Source organism: Theropithecus gelada, chromosome 19 (assembly GCF_003255815.1).
Source record: "Theropithecus gelada isolate Dixy chromosome 19, Tgel_1.0, whole genome shotgun sequence".
In the NCBI taxonomy this organism is placed as follows: Eukaryota; Metazoa; Chordata; class Mammalia; order Primates; family Cercopithecidae; genus Theropithecus; species Theropithecus gelada.
The window spans coordinates 5,974,896-5,995,086 of NC_037687.1; the positions used below are offsets into that span (position 1 = coordinate 5,974,896).

Consider the following 20,191-nt stretch of genomic DNA (forward strand, 5'->3'; position numbering starts at 1 on the left):
GCAAAACCCCACAAAACGCCCATGACAGGATTCCAGGAGGGGCCCACGATCTCACAATAGGCTGAGAACAACTCTCAGCCCTCCTGAGAGCCTCTGTGTGAGTGCACATATACTCATGCATATATGGTACTGTGGCTTTGGAGACCTATGCGTATTCAATGCATTTTACATCGCAGCCCCATACCATAAATGCATGTGTATATGTGCACTCACACATACACTGAAGTGAAAATTTTGCAAAGCTATATTTATCTTTATTACATCATCACTCCTGATGTTTTAGATTTTTATCCTGGTTCATTAGGAAAAAAAAAAAAAAAAAAGGCAAGCGCGATGGCTCACGCCTGTAATCCCAGCACTTTGGGAGGCTGAGGTGAGCAGATCACCTGAAGTCAGGAGTTTGAGACCAGTCTGGTCAACATGGTAAAACCCCATCTCTATTAAAAATACAAAAATTAGCCAGGCATGGTGACGCACGCCTCTGATCCCGGCTACTCAGGAGGCTGAGGGGGAGAATCGATTAAACCCAGGAGGTGGAGGTTGCAGTGAGCTGAGATTGTGCCACTGCACTCCAGCCTGGGCAACAGCAAGACTGTCTCAAAAAACGAAACAAAACAAAAGACCAAACCACACACGAAAAACCAAACCAAACTGGGTATAACTCACCAATTTGATCTCCACAGGGCTCCCGGGTGCCCCTGCTCCACCCCGCAGCCACAACTCTCCCCCTCACTTGTTCTATCTTAACAAGCACCTAATTGACCCCCTGCTCCTGTTTCTTCCGGTATAATCTGCCCTGCCCGAACACAGCTTTCTAAAGCCCAGCTTTGATTACATCAAAAACCTTTGGTGGCCTCCTGCCTGAATTCCAGTTTCTTTGGAATTCCTCATCACTCCTCTGGACATTTTTTTCTCCTCCCTGGCACAGCACCTTCCTTCCCATGATCACCGTAAAGAACGCCTTCTCTGGGGGGCCCTCCCCACTCCCTCATGCCCTCAATGTTTGCTGAGCATGTGCTGTGATAGATTTGGGAACTCCATTTCAACAAGGCACATGATAGCTACTCACTCGCAGAGCTTGTGGGAAAGATAGATTTGCAAACAATTACTATAAAGTATGGTGGGGAAGTTGGGTCAAATAATCTACCCAGGGAGCACCCAGGAAGGCTTCCTGGAAGAAGCGCCAATTAAGACGAGTGCTAAAGAGGAAGGTGTCTCCCAGGTGACACTGGCAGCGTCCAGAGACATTTTTGGTTGTCAGGATTGGGCTGGGGTGCTCCTGGCACAGAGTGGGTGGAGGCCAGGGACGCTGCTCAGCACCCTGCGGTGCCCAGTATGGGCTCACCCTGGAGAATTATCTGACACCCCACCATCTGTGGTATCTGCAGTGCCGAGGGGTAGAAACAACTCTTGAAAGCTTAGTCCAGTGTTTTCTGTATATTGATCTTCTTTTGCACAACACTGTGAGGTATTTGTATTGTCTCTTTTCCAGAGGGAGAAACTGATGAAGGTAATTTACTTGAGGGCACAGTGGAGCTGACTCTCAAACCTGTGCAGTCGAATCCTCGCCACTCTGCCTCTCCTGGCCAAGGAGGAGCTGGGGAGTAGCAAAGAGGAAGGGGAGAAACGGTCTGATTATGGCCATTTTGAGGCAGGGCCAAGGGGTGGGGCAGGGCAATGTGGGTAGACGGAAGGTGCTGCCCACACTGTGGTGGAGACATGGGGAGGAGGTCTGGACGGCCAGATGCCGGGCTGCTGTCTTGCTCTGCCGAGGGCCAGGCACCCAGGAGCTCTGAGCAGAGGTGAAGTCAGCAGCTTGTGGAGGTATTTCCATCGTGGGAGTGGCTGAGGTGACTGAGGGGGTAGAAGGAGGAGAGGAGTGGGCAGGACCCAGGCGCAGAGGAGCAGCAGCCAGAGGCAGGAGGAAAACAGGGGTGGTGGGGGGTACTCCAGGTGGAGCTTCTCCCCTTTTTTTTTTTTTTTCTTTTGAGACAGAGTCTCGCTCTGTTGCCCAGGTTGGAGTGCAGTGGCACAGTCTCGATCACTGTAAGCTCCACCTCCCAGGTTCAAGCGATTCTCCTGCCTCAGCCTCCCCAGTTGCTGGGACTACAGGCACCCACCACCACACCTGGCTAATGTTTGCATTTTTAATAGAGACAGGGTTTCACCATGTTAGCCAGGATGGTCTCGATCTCCTCACCTCGTAATCCACCCGCCTTGGCCTCTGAAAGTGCTGGGATTACAGGCATGAGCCACTGCGCCTGGCCCGCATCTCCCCCTTCTTAGCATGCTGGTAGCTGCAGTGCGTGGGGGTCCCCTCCCATCTTGCACTGGAGTTCCTGTCACCAGACAGTTTGTGAAGGCAGGGACATCTCTGGGGCTCCCCACCCCTCCTTGCTGACATCTGCCTGGAGGTGAGGGCTGTAATGGCAGCTCTACCATCACCAGGGACCCAGCCTCCTCTGACTCATTGCTTTCCCATCCTTATCATGGGGCTTCCACCTTGAGGTCCACTGTGGCTGCTGTGCTCCAGCCATCACATCGGCATTCCAACCAGCAGCCTTGCTTTTCCCACGTGTACAATGGGGATTACCTCTACCTTAGGTCATCAAAAAGAGGAGATGGGACAGAAGTGTAGCGTGGAGGCTGCTGTGATGACGGCCAGTACCCCCTTGAGATGCCTGGTAAAACCAAGTTTCCCCTTTTCTTTCTGAGGCAACTGCACCCTGGGGCCCTGCCCAGAGGGCTTTGGAGGCACATGATGGCCTGAGGAGCTCAAGCGGGCTCCTCTTTCCTGGGGCACCATCCCCCATGCTCTGAGCTCCCGCTTTCCCCAGCCTGTCAGGCCCCGTGGGCAGGGCTTGGGTTTCCTGCTCTGGGCCCTGCAGTCCACACTGGGCCTGGCTCTGCGGCGGTTGGGGAGGTGGGGAGTTGGTACTTGCCTAATTTGACTCAGGGGTCTCAGCTGGAGGAAGGTCTGAAATTGTGACCCAGCAGGGGATGGGGCGAGTGGATTTCCTGGCTGAAGTTGGCACCGTCAGGACCCAGTGGGGTCCTGGAGTCCCAGCCCAGGGAAGGGAGGGGCGATTCTAGTGTCGCCTGGGACAGAGAGGCCTGGACTGGGGCAAAGGCCGAGTGTCTCTGGGGGCATACGGGGCACTGGCCTGGTACTCGGGAAACAGATTCAGGGGCAGCTGAGTGAGAACTGTACTAGCCTTTGTGGGCCACCCTCCCTCCCACAGGTGGGCCCTGCCGGGTTCCTGAGCCCATTGCTGTCCTCTGCAGAGTTTCTTCAAAGTCCTGTAGCCCCGCACCAGAGTCCCCTGAGAGGGAATGGCAGCAACAGCACGCTTCCTGGCCCCTACCAGAATCCCACCGAGTCAGGCTCCCTGTGGATGGGGTCCAGGAATCGGCTGTTTTTGAGCAAGCCCATGCACTGATTCTCAATGATTCTGAAGTTTGGCCCCAACTGTACCAAGGAAACCATGAGGACAACCAGTGGTTCGGATCCGAGACCAGTGCACCTGCTTCTCCACTAGATCCAAGTGGGTCTAGCCTGTAACAAATGCAAACAGGAGGCTGGGCCGGTGGCTCACGCCTGTAATCTCAGCACTTTGGGACGCCGAGGTGAGAGGATCGCTTGAGCTGAGGAGTTTGAGTCCAGCCTGGGCAACATAGGAAGACCCCCATCGCTAAAAAAAAAAAAAAAAAAATTAACTGGATGTGGTGGCGCGCGCCTATAGTCTCAGCTACTTGGGGAGGCTAAGGTGGGAGGATCACCTGAGCCCAAGAGGTTGAGGCTGCAGTGAGCTATGATAATGCCACTGCACTCCAGCCTGGGTAATAGAATGAGACCATCTCTTAAACAAACAACAAACAAACAAACAAAAACAAAAAAAACCCAAAGTGTAAACAGGAGCCACTGACCATCCTGGACAAAGAAGTGTTTCTGTGCCATCACTGGCTCAGGGTGGGCCTTGCTAAGGAACTGAGGGCCCCGGGCTCCTTTTGGAAGGCACTAGAACATCCCCACGGAGCCTGCAGGCAAGTGCGGGGGGCACCTCTGTGGCTTCTCCTCTGGGTCTGGAGTGGTTCAAGCCCGGCAGGCTGGTGTCCCAGGGCAGGGGGGGGCAGGGCCTGGAGTGTGGACAGTGAGTCCAAAAGTGGGCACGCTCAGTGTTTACTGCTATGAAAAACGAGACCAGGCCTGAGAGGCTCGTGGCTTTGCTGCCACCTCTGTTGCTCCTCGTGGATCGGAAAGACGGGCCGGAGCCTAAGGCAGAAACCAGCTTGTATTGGTTACCAGGAGTGAGCAAAAGCCGGGTGTTACAATCTGTTAACTGTGAGCTTCGGTGTCTCCAAGGAGAGGAAATGTATAAAGACATTCTTTCCGTCGGATTTCAACTAAGGTTTGGGCTATACGACCAGACAAACAGTGATTATTCCTGACTTTTCGTTTCTAAAGTGAGCACGCGTCCTTCTCCTCCTGCCCCTCCGCTCGGGCGCAGGCCGAGCGTTGCTCTGAGCTCCTGCAAGCAGGGAAGTAAGGTTTTTAAAGGCCACGTGAGCTATTAGTACCTTCTGTGTGAATGAGAACAAAACATTTGGGACTGAACATACTGCAATGTACACATTCATAAGAAACATTCTAATAACAATTAGAGCACAAAACTATTGGTATAAACATTTTTCCAAAAAGAGAAAACTATTGCATTTCGTTAGAAAGCGCATCCTGGGCCGAGGCTCGTCTTTCTTCTCTGCAGTTGGTTTGGGGGCAGAAACTCCAGCACGCAGCTGTCCAACTGCAGCGGCCACGTGTCTCCATGGAGACAAACTCGGTGTCTCAAGTTCGGGGCTTCGAAAGTCCTGAATATTTGTCCCCAGAGAAGAGTTTTGACTTTGAAGAGGACAAGGTGGGACTCGCTGGGGGTTGGGGTGCTCCGGGATTAATTCAGAGGGAGGCGTTCTGGAAGACTCGGTGGAGCGGGACGCAGGCACTGCTGTTTGGACGACAGGCGGGATGGCTGCTCTCCGAAGTCGCGGCTGTGACACTGTTCCTGTTGGACAAACTCCTTCCACAGCCAGCGGCTTGATGGTGATGATGAACTTGGACAGAGCCCCAGATCCTTCCTGGTGCTGATAGAACTTCTGGTTTTGAGTTTTTGGAAGACACTGCTTTGTCCTGGCACGAGCGAGCCTGTTTCTGTGGCTTGTTCTTTTTCAAGCTGCGGATCTGTCCAGGACACAGCGATTGTCAGCTGCCCCTCAAGTCCTTTGGCATCTGGAGATGGGTTCCTGCAGCACGGCCGGCCTCCCGCCTCAGCGCATCGGGGCAGGGCAGTCTGGCTCTAAAAGGCCACAGGGCACCGCACCCAGCTGGGTCCCTCCCACATGGTGCTACCAGACAAGGGCACTCCACTTTCCATTCCTGAGGGGACTCCAGGGATGCTGGCGAGCTCTGTGTCTCCCCAGTGGTGGCAGGTAGGAGGGGAGAGGCCGTCCCTTTCTATTCGGGCTCTGCCAGGTTTTTAAATTTTTAAATCATGGTGAAAATTGGTTCCAGTTGAGTGTAGGGGCCAGCGCTCTCAGCACAGCCCCTTCAGCTCTTAAAGGGACTGGGGCCAAAGTCCGGAGTTCCAGCAGAGGAGGGTTTGTCCAGAACAAAGAACCCATGGTCTGGTGTGGCCCTGCTGGCTGTACAGGGGCCTGGCACCCAGAGCACAGCTACAGTCAGTGGGAGCCCTGGCCCAGGCTTCTGTAGCTTCAACAACTGCTTTCCTTCTTGAACACTCTCTCGGCCTTCAAGGGCACGCTGACCCCGGGAGCCCCCGCTTGAGTCAAAGTAAACATCCATCGTCTAAGAGGCACTAATTTGGTGGAGCCGGTGAAGTCCAGGTTCCCAGAGCGACCGGGCGGCATCTTCTGGAACCTGGCGGAGGAGCCGGCCGGGGCTGCTAGATGCCCTGCAGGGAGTGGTTGGGATCACTGCGCTCCCTCTTCACCAGGGGCTCGCCCAGGCTGTGGGCATCCGGGCCCGCCTCGCTGCCGCGCTGCTCATCGCCCATGTCGTCTGTGGAGGGAGGGGTAGGGTCAGTGTCCATCATCAGGAGGGCATGGGAGGGAGAGACAGAAGCGCATGTTCCAAGAGCTGCTCCGGCACGCCAGGCAGGGTACTAAGGACACATGGCAGCCCGTGGACCCCGCCTTGGCCTCTGCTCCAGGCTGACCTGTCCTCTCCCACCTACCTGGTCACCCAGAGGTGCCCCCAGGTCGGGCCAGGCAAAAGAGCCTCTGCCCTGTGCCTCTCTTCCCCAGGGCCGATAGGCCTGCGGCCTGTTCCCCACAGGGCTGGGGCCTCTGGGGTCCTCCTCCCACCCGCATGGAGCAGGGACGGGGCCCAGGGGCTCCTCTGGCCTGCCTGTCCCACTCTACTGCTGGGCATGGGCGCAGGAGACCAGAGGCTGCCTGGTCCCGACCTGGTGCTGAGGTCCCTGGGCAGCGGCTACCCAGAGGCCGGCAGCACTCTGAGCCCCAGCCGAGCCAGTCTGCAGTGGCGCCTGCTGCCCAGGGCCCTCACCCACTGTCTGGACGCCAGATCCCAGGGCCCTCACCCCCCAGGGGCTGCCCCCATTTCCACCTGCTCATCATGAGATGAGGCAGACAGGCCACGGCCAGGAGTACCACCGTCCTGGGAGGGCCGTGGCGGGAAAGCTGCAGACACACCCACCTTTGTCAAGCAGCGTCAGCGACAGAGAGGCGAGATCGTTGAACTGAAAGAGAAACCTGGAGTCAGGGGCGCCTGCAGAGGGGTGGCAGTTGCTGTTTGGGGGCTCTGGGGATGCTGCCCAACCTTGCCTTGAGCCACGTCCTCCATTCACAGTAAAGCAGCTAGGCTCTGCCCTGAGAAGTGGCTCTGATGCTGCCAGGCGTCTGGGTGGGTCCCTGTCCCCTGTCCAGGCCGCCTCTGGGAACTGCTGGGGGTGGAGGGTGCTGACTGCTTGAGGCAGTGAGGGGACAGGAGCTGGTTCCCAAGGTCCCCTGGGTGTGGCTGCTCTGCGTTTTAAGGTGGCATGGAAGGGCCGTGGGCCAAGTTATCTTTGCTCCCTGAAGTCTGTGTACAGCATGAAAACCACTCCTTGGTGGCCCCAGAGCCCGGCGTCCACGCCAACACGCAGAGAACAGACAGCTGCCACAGTCTCTGCACACGCTGTGGGGCCCCGGCCACCGACTCTGAGGGTGCTGTGGCCTCTGGGTAGTAAGAGGGCAGGGACCCTGCCATTCATCAAGCATCACCTCGTTTCTTCCTCGAGGCAAACCCATGCAGCCCAGCAAGTCCACTCCAAGGCGTGGACCCCAAAGAACTGAACACAGGTGTGCACACAAAAACCCGCCCACAAATGCCCACAGCAGCGCCATTCACAACGGCCACAGAGAGGGAGCGGCCACGCAGCACGGAGGCACGAGGGTCAGCGCAGCGCGGCCAGCCACGCACTGGAACACAACTCAGCCAGGAGAGGAACCAGGCCCTGACCCGGGTCACAGCACAGATGTCATGTTTAGTGAGAGACGCCGGACACAAAAGGCCACAGTGTGTGATCCCATTTCTATGAAATGTCCAGGACAGGCCGATCCACAGAGGCAGGAGTGGGCTGTGTGGGGGCTGTGCTGCAGGAGGGGCTTGGGAGTGACTGCTCCTGGGACGGGGTTTCCTTTTGGGGTGATGGAATATTCTGGAACTGGACAGTGGTGTCAGCTGCACCTTGTGAATGTGCTAAACGCCACTGTATTGTGCGCTTTAACATGGAAATACCACCCTATGTGTGTGTCACCATGATACGAAGAACACTTTGGGCGGTGTGTCCAAGGCCTCCCCTGCGTGGCAGGACACCCAAGGACAACCTCCTTCCACAGCCAGCGGTTTGATGGTGACTGTGAACTCGGACAGAGCCCCAGAGCCTTCGCCTTCCCGGTGCTGATCAAACTGTGGTTTGGATGTTTTGGAAGACACTGCTGTGTCCTGGCATGAGCGGGCCCGTTTCTGTGGCTCTTTACAGAGCTGAGGATCTGTCTGGCGGCAGAGCAGCGGGACCTGTGCATGTCCTCTCTCCGGGCTGCTCAGAGCACACTGCCCTCTCCCCACAGGCCTGGTCAAGCCCCGGCCATCCCGCCCAGGAGGGTCCTCACCTCTCCCATCACAGCGATCGGCGTCTCTCCGGTGGCCTCCGCGACGCGGTGCTCCACCAGGTAGAACATGTACTCGTCGTAGAGCAGGCGGATGAGGTGGAAGGAGCCGAAGCTGGCAGCGCTGCGCAGGGTCAGGTCCCGGATCACCATGGAGCTGGGGACAAGCGGACAGAGGCTGGGGACCCTCAGGGGAGCATGGAACCTGGGTCCCGGGCCAGGCTTCATGGCAGCAACACACTCCCTGCTCTGTGTTCCCTGGGGAACCCAGACCCTGAGTGATCCTAAGACCTGCCGGCCTGTGGGGGGCCGATGACTGCCGAGACCCTGGGCCCAGCGTGATGGATGGGTGGGGCAGGCCTGCCCACTCAGTTCCAGAGACCGCCTGGGGGACAGGAGAGGGAGACGGGCAGTCAGCCCCAAAGCGACAGGCTGCTGGAAACACAACTGCGGCTGGTGCTAGCACAGGCGCTGGATGGAATCGTGGCTGGTGATTCCAGTGACATTTCGGACTCCGAATCACAGCACAGGCTGGCAGCTGGTGCCTGTCTCCCCAGCAGGAGGCACCTCTCCCCACCTTCCCCGTATCCTTGCCACCTCCCGCCATTCCTCAGCCTGTGGTTTCAGGCACCTAAACACAAGACAAAAAGCCAGGGTGCTTTAGTCTCTGTCAGCGAAAGCAGGAGTTTCAGAGACTTCAGCCCAGATCCAGTCCTCATCCAGCCCTCAGCCTGTGAGCTGAGAATGCTTTACATTTTGAAATGGTTGGAAAAAGTCAAAAGAATAATTATATTCGGTGGCACGTGGAAATTACATGAAATTCACATGTTGGTGTCCACAGACAGTTTCACTGGCACGTGTCATGCCCGTTCTATATTGTCTTTCCTAGGATGGCTGCAAATACTTCCTGTTTCTTTCCAGGAGAGGCGGCCCCTGACCTGAAGGATCAATATAAGACCAAAAGGGGCTGGGCCCGGTGGCTCACGCCTGTAGTCCCAGTACTTTGGGAGGCCAAGGTAGGCAAATCATTTGGGGTCAGGAGTTCAAGACCAGCCTGGCCAACATAGTGAAATGCCATCTCTACTAAAAATACAGAAATTAGCCAGGCATGGTGGCAGGTGCCTGTAATCCCAGCTATTCGGGAGGCTGAGGCAGGAGAATTGCTTGAACCCGGGAGACAAAGATTTCAGTGAGCCAAGATCATGTCACTGAACTCCAGCCTGGGCAACAGAGCAAGACTCCATCTCAAAAAAAACCAAAAACCAAAAAGCAAAAAAACCAGAATGAAGTGGAACGATGTCTCAGCCCTCCTATGAGACCTAAATGACCTACATACAGTGGTGCCTGATTAAAACCTTTGGCCTACAGGCCAGGTGGTCCCCAATGCCCAAATGCCCCGTCTCGAACTAAGCTTTCATAAACTCTCAGTTACGTCTTATCAGTACCGTAGCAATAACAAGAACACACAGGCTTGAGAAAAGCAAAGACAGCCGCACTGTGAAGACCACCAAAGCTGTCTATCCTTAGGTGTCAAGCACAGCTGCAAAGCCCCCAGCCCCCTTCTGTTCCCCTGGGCCCACCCAGCTTGACTCCCAAGCCCCCTTTCCCCAAAGGCCTCCCCCACGCAGATGAGGTGCTGGCGCTCTGCACCCAGCTTCCCCACAGCCCCGGTGTCTGGTGCGATGCTTCAGTCCGAAGTATTTCCAGAACACCGCCTGCGGTCACCTCGGTATCTCCGGGTTCCCAAATGGGCTCGCAGCTCCCAGAGGGCAGGAGCATCGGCCAGCCACCATCAAGGGAGGCCCAGCCAGAGCTTGGGGATGACCAGCCAAGGCCTCAGCCCACATGCTACCATTTTCCAGTGGGTGCTACAGAAATAAATCCCGTAAACCTAATTTTTATTTTTTTATGACGGCACTGTACATGCATAAGAATGGAGTCAGGCCGGGTGCGGTGGCTCACGACTGGAATCCCAGCACTTTGGGAGGCCGAGGCAGGTGGATCACCTGAGGTCAGGAGTTTGACAGCAGCCTGGCCAACATGGCAAAACCCGCCTCTACTAAAAATACAAAAATCAGCCGGGCCTGGTGGCGGGCACCTGTAATCCCAGCTACTCGGGAGGCTGAGGCACGAGAATTGCTTGAACCCGGGAGGCGGAGGTTGCAATGAGCCGAGATTGCACCACTGCACTCCAGCCTGGTGACAGACCGAGACTGTCTCAAAAAACAAGCAAACAAACAAGAGAATGAAGTGGAACAGTGTCTCGGTCTCCCTTGTGAAGAGCACCCCCACCTTGCAGACGTGACCCCGATCCCCTCCAGCTCTGAGCTGTGCTCTTCTCTGGCTGGCAGGTACCTCAGTCCTGCACTCACTCTGCTCTTCTCGATTCTGCCGCTTGCAACCTTCCTCTGCCCACGGAGACGGGCATCGGCATCCCTACACTGTCTCTTCCCTTGCTCTTCCTCCTCCATTACCCCAGTGTGGCTTTGTGGTAATTTCTGGCTACACTGGTGTTTCTGTTACGTGGCAGTGGTGTGCTAGGCCCATGGCAGAGCCGCGCAGTCTGTTAGGCATGTGGTTCCTCTCATTCATTCACTCAGCCAGCATTTAAACAGAAGCGAGGTCCCGCACCCAGGTAGCGTGCCTGATCATGCAGGAGACAGACAACAGACAAGTGAACAGATGACGAGAGATAGGTGACGGTCAGTGCCCGGAGAAAAGCAGGGCATGGGGGAAGGCGGGACAGAATGGGCCGTCCTATTTACAGAGGCTGGGGGTGGGGGGTTTCTCTGCATGGCTGTCTGGGGGAAAGATGTTCCAGGAAAGAGGGGCAGGTGGAAAGGCCCTGAAGCAGCGTGGCCAGGGGAGTGTGTAAGGAGGGAGCTGAGGGGTTGGCACATTTTTTTTTTTTTTTTTTTTAACTGAGACAGAGTTTGGCTCTTGTTGCCCAGGCTGGAGTGCAATGGCACGATCTTGGCCCACTGCAACCTCTACCTCCCGGATTCAAGCGATTCTCCTGCCTAAGCCTCCCAAGTAGCTGGGATTTCAGGTGCCGGCCACCATGCCTGACTAATTTTTATATTTTTAGTAGAGATGGGGTTTTGCCATGTTGGCCAGTCTGGTCTTGAACTCCTGACCCCAAGTGATCCGCCCACCTCAGCCTCCCAAAGTGTGGGGATTACAGGCATGAGCCACTGCACCCAGCCAGGCAAACTCGTTTTCATGCTTGCCAGATAGTAAATACCGTCAGCTTTGTGCCCAACAGTCACACTGTTTGTTTGCATTGACAGCTGTAGCTGATCTGTGAATGAATGCGTGTGGCTGAGGTTCCAATAAAACTTTATTTGCACAATGGGCTGGGGCAGTGATATGGTTTGGCTCTGTGTCCCCACCCAAATTTCACTTTGAATTATAATGATCCCCACATGTTGTGGGAGGGACCCGCTGGGAGGTAATTGAATCATGGGGGCAGATGTTTCCCATGCTGTTCTCTTGGGAGTGAATAAGTCTCATGAGATCTGATAGTTTTATAAAGGGGAGTTCTCCTGCACACACTCCCTTGCCTGCCGCCATGTAAGATGTGCCTTTGCTCTTCCTTGGCCTTCCGCTATGACTGTGAGGCCTCCCCAGCCATGTGGAACCGTAAGTCCATTAAACCTATTTTTCTTTATAAATTACCCAGTCTTGGGTATGTCTGTATCACCAGTGTGGGAATGGACTAATACAGGTGGGGATAACAATTTGGCCTTGTGGCCATAGCTCATTCATGCACTGGGTCATGCGGGGCCTGTCAGCCACAGAACAGCTTTGTGTTTTCCTGGGGTAATAACTGGCTCTTTTTTTAAAAAATGCTCACTTTTCCATGTACTCATGAGACTAAAACTCCTGACAGAACTGCAGGAGGCATCTTGGTGGCTTTCCTGGGGACGATCCCTCTGGAAGCCTTGGCTCCCCTGTCCTGGTCTGCACAGGGTAGGTCTGTAGCTTGGAAATAATTTCCATCAGAACTCTCAAGACATTGCTCTACTGCCTTCCAGGTTTCTGCACATTGTTCAGAAGTCTAATGCTGCTCCCATCCCCAGCCTGTCGCTTTCTGTCTGGAAGCTTTTATGGCTGTTTCTCAAGCTTGGTGTTTTGAAATTTCACCTGGAGCCTCCCTGGGAAAAGTCAGCAGCTTTCTCAGTTTGGAGACTTGTGCCCTTCAGTTCTGAGACAGCTTTTTCCCCCCCCCCCCCTTAGAGATGGGGTCTTGCTCTGTCACTCAGGCTGGAGTGCAGTGGTGCAATCTTGGCTTACTGCAGTCTGGACCGCCAGGGCTCAAGGATCCACCCACCTCAGCCTCCCAAGTATGTGGGACCACAGGCACATGCCACCACGCCCAGACAAGTTTTTTAACTTTTTGTAGAGGTCCTGGTATTTTCCCCAGGGTGGTCTGGAACTTCTGGTCTCAAGCCGTCCTCCTGCCTTGGCCTCCCAAAGCGGTGGGATTATAGGTATGAGCTGCCATGCCCAGCCCCCAGTGATTATTTCTGTCTGCAGAACTTGCAACTTAGTTTTTAGGCTACAGTCGCTTTCTGGGCCTGCCCCTGGGAGCCGCTGGTCACGAGTGAGGCCCCCAGCCAGGTACTTGTTTTTTGGGGGTTCAGGCACTGCTGGAACTCTGTTGAGCCCTGTTTTTCTCTGAGCTCACCAGCCGAGCTACCCCTTAGAAGTTTGCCTCGGAGCCCCCCACCCGCCAGAATTCTCTCGGAGGTCTGGCAGGACTAACCTGTAAAAGGACCATTTCAGCAGGAACTGCCGGGCGGCCTTGGGGAAGCTGGGGCTGCCGGCATGCTGCTTCAGGACCTGGGTGACCACGCTGTCCAGCCAGCTGGCCCACTGGTCCAGGGAGCTCTGCTGCTGCAGGGTCAGCTTGAAATCCTGCTCCAGCCGCTGCACCACACTCTCCTCACACTGGCACACCCACGAGGCCTGCTCCTGTGGGCGGGGTGGAGGCCAGCGTCAGCAACACAGACCCCCAGCCACGGCAGCCCCCCCCCGGACCTAGCAGTGCTCAGGGCGGGACATCATGCTGTGCTTGAGCCTTCTCGTCCTTGACCTTGACAGCTGCAAGCCACACCCTGTGTCCCCCATAACAGGGGCAGAATAGAGAGCCAAGGGGGATCCCACCCGGCTTCCGGGGACTCATACCCGGGTCTTTCTGGGTCAAAGCTCATGCTATACGAGGTCTTCATTTCGTTTTGTTTTAAAAGGGTGGCTTCTAACTGTGTGTGTGCATTTATTTACTTAATGGATAAACCCAGGGCCTGAAATAAGCATAGCTCTGAATCTGCTTTGGGCCGGTACTTTGCCAAGCCCAGGGGACAGAGTCAGGAAAATGGCCACAGGGAGGTCAATGTGCTGCCAGGATCCTGGAAACCAGGAGCCTTTGTGAGGAAAATGAGCAGCAGTGTTGGCCACAGCACCTGGACGCCAGAGGGCCCTGAGAGATGATGGAGTAGAGAGAGCTGGGGGCCGTGGGTGGGCTTTGGCCTGGGGCCCGTGTCATGCAACAGAACTGTGGCCAGGCTCGGGGCGGGGGCCAGGTTTGCCATGGGCTCCACTCGGGGGTTTGCTGGTTTTGCTGGAGGGCGGGAAGCCCAGGCCTGGGGGACGGCGTGGAGGAGGTCACCTGCACGTTGGCAAAGTCCACGCGGTTGAGGTCGCTGAGCATCTGGTTGATCTGGGACGTGTTCTGCAGCACCGCCCGGGCCGCCTGCGCCAGGTGGTTGAGGGACGTGTAGCGCCGCAGCGTCTGGGCAAAGGCACTGACGACGCCCACCTGTAAGCCAGGGCTTGTGGTGAGAGGGGTTCGCGGGGAAGAGCCTGTTCCGCTGCACTCCTGGCAGGGGTGCCAGGGCTCAGGGACAACACAGGGAGCAGGGAGCAGGAAACAGCAACCTGGGCAGGGAAGAGGGAAGCCCCTGCTATTCTTAGGGACCCAGTGAGTGAGAATCAGTGAAGAGGAGACCTCGCCGGTGCATCGCACGCGTCGCTAACCGAAGCCCGTGTCCCGCGAGTTAGAATTCACAACCGGCCCCATGCCCACTTCTAGAGTCCCTGTGGCTCTCTGGAGGGGCTGTTGAGACCACAGATTCCTGGGTGCTATAGGGTCAGACTTTTAGTGGGTGTGGCCTGGGAATCTTATTTTTTTAAGAGATGGCATCTTGCTTGTTGCCCAGGCTGGTCTCCAACTCTTGGCCTCAAATGATCCTCCTGTCTCGGGCTCCCAAAGTGCTGGGATTACAGGTGTGAACCACTGCACTGGCCCTGAATCTGAATTTTTAACAATGACCTGATCCATGCTTGCACCACTGCCTAACAGATCAATTCCAAAGAGCAGGCGGGTGCCCTGCCGCTGCCTCCTCTCACCCAAGAGCCCTTCAAGAAATGCTCATGATGGCTAGGCGCCGTGGCTCACGCCTGTAATCCTAGAACTTTAGGAGGCCGAGGCAGGTGGATCACCTGAGGTCAGGAGTTCGAGACCAGCCTGGCCAGCATGGCGAAACCCTGTCTCTATTAAAAATACAAAAAAATTAGCCAGGTGTGGTGGTGGGCGCCTGTAATCCCAGATATTCGGGAGGCCGAGGCAGGAGACTCGCTTGAACCTGGGAGACAGAGTGAGGCTCTGTCTCAAAAAAAAAAAAAAAAAAAGAAAAGAAATGCTCGTGAGAACGGTGGGTGATCACTCTCTTTTCCACGTGTCAGCCAAGGTTCTACATTTCAAATTCAATTGGTTTGTGGCCAAGATTATAGCAATAAGAGTCACAGCAAGGAGATTAAATTTCCCTAATAAGATGAGCACAGAAACACACAATCTATTCTGAATTGACTCAAAGATATGACATCAAATGACATCTTCTGTTGTTCCCCTTCCTGCCAGCACTGATGCGTCATCGGCTGTGTGCTCGGGGCTTCCTGAAGGGACCGACTACTCTCATGACACAGGGACGAAGCCAGCGCTCTCCGGGACACAGTGGTCCTCATGCTGTCCTGGAGTGGAGCCCCTCCCAGCCATAGTTGGGGAGCCCAGGCCCCACCCCGGACATACCTTGGTCTGGATGACCTGTTGTGGGAAGTCGCTCATGGCATTTGTCAACCAGCCTTCCAAGCTCTTGGCAAAGTTACGGATGGCCTGTGTCAAGGTACCTGGGGGATACAGACCATGATATTACCAGGGGGAAAGGCAGTGACTGGACACTGGAAATCAGCATTCAATGTAAGAGCTGGCCCAAGTGCGATGACAATCACCACCACGAAGAACAAGCCACAGAGGCCGGGGGAACCGAGGACACTTAGACACGGGAAGAACCGGGCGTGGCCCAGCGCTGCTGGTCACCACCCACTGCCTATGTGGGTCTCACAGGGACAGTTCTCCCCAGGGACACTGGGTGGTGTCTGGGGTTGTGAATGGTCGTCATGCAGGGCGCCTCAGGCATGGAGTGGGTGGAGGCCACGGATGCTTCTCAGCACCTCGCAGTGCCCAGGATGGCCCCACCCCAGAGAACGATCCAGCCCCAGATATCAACAGTGCCAAGGGAGAGAGGCCTTGACACAAACACACACACACACACACACGTAAATACATTCTACCAACTTCCTAATTTATTTTAAAGTGGCTTAAAATAAGAAACAAATAATAAGACTGTTAAAAAAAAAAAAAAAAAAAAAAGGCTGGCGTGGTGGCTCACGCCTGTAATCCCAGCACTTTGGGAGGCCGAGGTGGGCGGATCACCTGAGGTCAGGAGTTCGAGACCAGCCTGGTCAACATGGTGAAACCCCATCTGTACTAAAAATACAAAAATTATCTGGGCGTGGTGGTGGGTGCCTGTAATCCCAGCTACTCGGGAGGCTGAGGCAGGAGAATCACTTGAACCCGGGAGGCGAAGACTGCAGTGAGCCAAGATCGCGCCACTGCACTCCAGCCTCAGTGACAAGAGCGAAACTCTGTCTAAAAAAAAGAAACAGAAAAAAAACAGAAAAATATTTTAAAATGCGAAAGGAAAGATACCCCAAACTCCCACCATAACATAGAAACTCAAACAAGGCATTGCCCTGAACAGTTTTCAGGCAGACAGCAAGGCCAGGCCAAATGAGAAATGCAATACTTCTGCTGTTTCCCATCTTCCAGCAAAGGTTGCATAGAGTTTACTCAGCAGGACGGAGAGCTGCCTGGTACTAATGGGCCTGGATGTTTGTGGATGGCCTGCGGGGCACAGCCCGTGGTCCTGATGCTGTGATTTATGAAGACAGGCCTCTGTGCCCAGCTTCCTTGACGACCCCCAGGGTTTTGGGGAGCTTGGCACGGGCCTGGACTGAGGGCCCACTCATGGTGGATGCTGTCATTGCCTCCGGAACTGGAGGCCCTGGGAGGTCTCCAAGGGCACAAGTGAGCCCTGCCGTGGGCCTAGCTTCTTTCCTCACTGTGCCCATCACTCTCTCCCCACCCCCGCAAGTCCTGTGGGAAATCACAGCGCGGGGCGCTGGGGTGTAAGTGTCTCCTAGAATCCTATGGTGCTGGGAAGTGGGGTCTGGCTGGGGGTTAAAGGTCAGCCCCTACCCTAACAGGCTGCAGGAGTCCAGGGTCACGTCCCAGCTGCTTCTTCTAAGTTTATGTCCCTGCCCCTCCTATAGGGGGTGGCACTCAGGAAGTGTCACTGTGGGGCTTCAGGGAGGCTGGAGGAAGATGGCTGGTGGTCGTCTCTAAGACCAGGGTGGGCAGCAACCCCACACGGCCCTGGGCCAAGGCTTCCTGCACAGCAATGGCTCCAGGGCTGCAAGTAGGCTACTCCCAGAGGCCGGCCTGCACGCCCCCAGTGAACCTTCCAGAAAGCACCACGCCCAGGCCAGCTACTCTTGGCAGTGTCCTGCCAGCAGGTAGAGCTCACCAGAGCCACTGTGACCTTCCCCTCGAGTCAGAGACAAGGACAGATATGCACGCCAGAGGACACACATTCCACAGCCCACAGCGGCTCTCGCTTAGGGATTTTTTTTTTTTTTTGAGACAGGGTCTCGCTCTGTTGCCCAGGCTGGAGTGCAGTGGTGCAATCATAGCTCACTGTAGCCTCGACCTCCTGGGCTCAGGTGATCCTCCTTCCTCAGCCTCCTGGGTTGCTGGGACTACAGGCATGAAACACCACACCCAGTTAATTTTTGTTTTTTTTTAGAAACAGGGTCTCACTATGTTGCCCAGGCTGGTCTCAAGCTCCTGGGCTCAAGTGATCCTTCTGCTTCAGCCTCCAGAGTAGCTAGGGCTACAGGCACACACCACCATGCCCAGTTCAATTTTTTTTTTTTTTTTTTGAGACAGAGTCAGGCTGAGTGCAGTGGTGTGATCTCAGCTCACTGCAACTTCTGCCTCCCGGGTTAAAGCTATTCTCCTGGCTCAGCCTCCCTAGTAGCTGGGACTACAGGCATGCGCCACCATGCCCAGCTAAATCTTTGTATTTTTAGTAGAGATGGGGTTTCACCATGTTGGTCACACTGGTCTCAAACTCCTGACCTCAAATGATCCTCCTGCCTTGGCCTCCCAAAGTGCTGAGATTACAGGCGTGAGCAATATTGCCTGGCCCCAGCTAATTTTTTTTTTTTTTTTTTAGAGATAGGGTCTCACTATGTTGCCCAGGCTGGTCTCAAACTCCTGGGCTCAAGCAATCTGTCTGCCTCATCCTCCCAAAGTGCGGGGGTCACTGGCATGAGCCACTGCGCCTGGCCCCTTTTGGGTCTTCTGTGAAAGCGATGGTCCGAGGTGGCTGAAGATGTACATGTAAGAAAGGACAGAGGAGGCAGGAAGAGAAGATGGAGCGGCGCCAGGCGGGGCCGTGGGTCACTTACTGGGGACCGGCCTCAGCACGTCGGGGATGAGAATCTCCACCAGCGCCTGGTAGAGGATGTGGTCGCAGCTCCTCATCCACCTGAGGATGGGGTCGCATTGACACAGGGAGATGAGCTTGTCCTTGGGCAGGACGGCGCCCTCGGGGTCTTCGTCACTGTGGAGGGAGGGGGACAGGGGAGCTGTGGCCTAGCCCAGCTGGGCTCGCACAGCCACAGGAGTGACCAGAGAGCCGGGCTGCGGGACTTCTGCCCAACAGTGGGGCTGGGGTTTTGCTCCCCGTCCCTGAGGCTCAGTGGGTCCCCTCCCTCCGTGTTGCTCCCAGAGGTCCACGCTGTCCCTCCCCTGCCGGTGGTCATACTGTCATACTGCGTCTCACTGCAGCTATGGGTTGGGGTCACTTCTACTTGGGATTGCGTCATGGTCACCTCTAAAATCCTCCCTATTCAGACAGTCTGACCTCGAAAAGGGGCAGATGGCAATGTGAATTTCAAGTCAGCTCTACCAAGTCTAAAAATCACAGGGACGGAGGCAGAGGGGTCTGAGCTCTAATTCTTGGAGAGTTGATGCTTTTGTTTGTGGGTTACCTGTGGACATCAGCAGGGGGTTAAGACTTTGGGGGGGCTGTGAACCCAGCCAGGGTGTGGCAGTCACCTGGCAGGAAGAGAGGTGGGGCCGTCGCTGGAGGAGGCCTTGGAGTTCCAGAAGGCGAACCACAGCTTCTCGATGTAGTGGAACTGGAGGTTCATCACCACATCTACGGTCGCCTAGGAATGAAGGCACCGGTGAGACAGACGGGTGCGTGCGCCCACCACGTGCACTCAGCACACGTCAAGTGAGCAGCCGTGATCCAGGCTGCAGCGGGGTGCCCTGGAATCCCAAGGGAGGCCACAGAGAGGAGAGGAGCAGGCGATGGACATGGATGTGGAGGGGCTGCTGCTCCAGAGAGGATGCTTGTGGGGGGCTCGGGGCTCCGTCTCCTCAGCATCACCCAGGGACGCTGGCGACCCTGGCCTGAGCGACGGCAGTTCCCGGGAGGGACACAGAGGAGCTGCCTGCCTGGGCTGGGGCGGTCACCTCGCAGTGCCGTCTGTACACCAGCTGCAGGGCCTTGACGTCGTGCAGTGTGACGCCGTCCTGCAGCAGGACGCTGCCCAGGTCGGGCGCTGGGAACTCGGGGAAGACGTGGGAGACATCTGGGGGAGGAACACGGGAACATCAGAAACGGGGCTCTTAGGAAACCGCGGACAACTGGAAGGCCATGGGTGGATGGGGGGCCCAGAAACAGATAGTCTGCCCCACCCCATGCAGTCAGAGAATTTGTTTATTTCTTTTGTTTTTCTTTTTTGAGACAAGGCCTTGCTCAAAAGGAGTGCCCAGGCTGGAGTGCAGTGGCATGATCTCGGCTCACTGCAACCTCCAGCTCCTGGGTTAAAGCGATTCTCCTGCCTCAACCTCCCAGGTAGCTGGGATTACAGGTGTGCGCCACAATGCCGGCTAAGTTTTGCATTTTTTAGTAGAGACAGGATTTCGCCATGTTTTGGCCAGGCTGGTCTCGAAATCCTGACCTCAGGTGATCCGCCCACCTCGGCCTCCCAAAGTGCTGGGATTACAGGCGTGAGCCACCATGCCTGGCCTTTTTTTTTTTTTTTTTTTTTTTTTTTGAGACAAAGTCTCGCTCTGTCACCCAGGCTGGAGTGCAGTGGCAAGATCTTGGCTCACTGCAACCTCCTCCTCCTGGGTTCCAGCGATTCTCCTGTCTCAGCCTCTTGAGTATTGGGATTACAGGCATGTGCCACCATGCCTGGCTAATTTTGAATTTTTTTGGTAGAGATGGGGTTTTGCCATGTTGGCCAAGTTGGTCTCAAACTCCCAACCTCAAGTGATCTGACTGCTTCGGCTTCTCAAAGTGCTGGGATTATAGGCGTGAGCCACCGCGCCCGGCACTGTCAGGGAATTTGTAAGCATCAGTTTTCTCAGGTAGAAAATGGAGAGAATAGGGCCGGGCGCGGTGGCTCAAGCCTGTAATCCCAGCACTTTGGGAGGCCGAGACGGGCGGATCACGAGGTCAGGAGATCGAGACCATCCTGGCTAACACGGTGAAACCCCGTCTCTATTAAGAAATACAAAAAACTAGCC

General features: G+C 55.6%; 1 protein-coding gene across 3 annotated transcripts in view; it reads right to left on the reverse strand.

The window, feature by feature from the left end:
* Positions 1-4,274: 4,274 nt before the first annotated feature.
* Positions 4,275-20,191, reverse strand: part of RFX2 (regulatory factor X2) — a 120,236-nt gene continuing 104,319 nt past the window's right edge. For all 3 annotated transcript variants that reach the window (XM_025367215.1, XM_025367213.1, XM_025367214.1), the window contains 9 exons: positions 19,130-19,248; positions 18,707-18,819; positions 18,055-18,209; positions 15,272-15,369; positions 13,853-14,002; positions 12,950-13,158; positions 8,185-8,338; positions 6,728-6,770; positions 4,275-6,070 (listed from right to left, as the gene is read on the reverse strand). In XM_025367215.1, the coding sequence (XP_025223000.1) occupies positions 5,955-6,070; positions 6,728-6,770; positions 8,185-8,338; positions 12,950-13,158; positions 13,853-14,002; positions 15,272-15,369; positions 18,055-18,209; positions 18,707-18,819; positions 19,130-19,248 (1,157 nt within the window). In that variant the 3' untranslated portion in view covers positions 4,275-5,954. The remainder of the gene's footprint in view (positions 6,071-6,727; positions 6,771-8,184; positions 8,339-12,949; positions 13,159-13,852; positions 14,003-15,271; positions 15,370-18,054; positions 18,210-18,706; positions 18,820-19,129; positions 19,249-20,191) is intronic.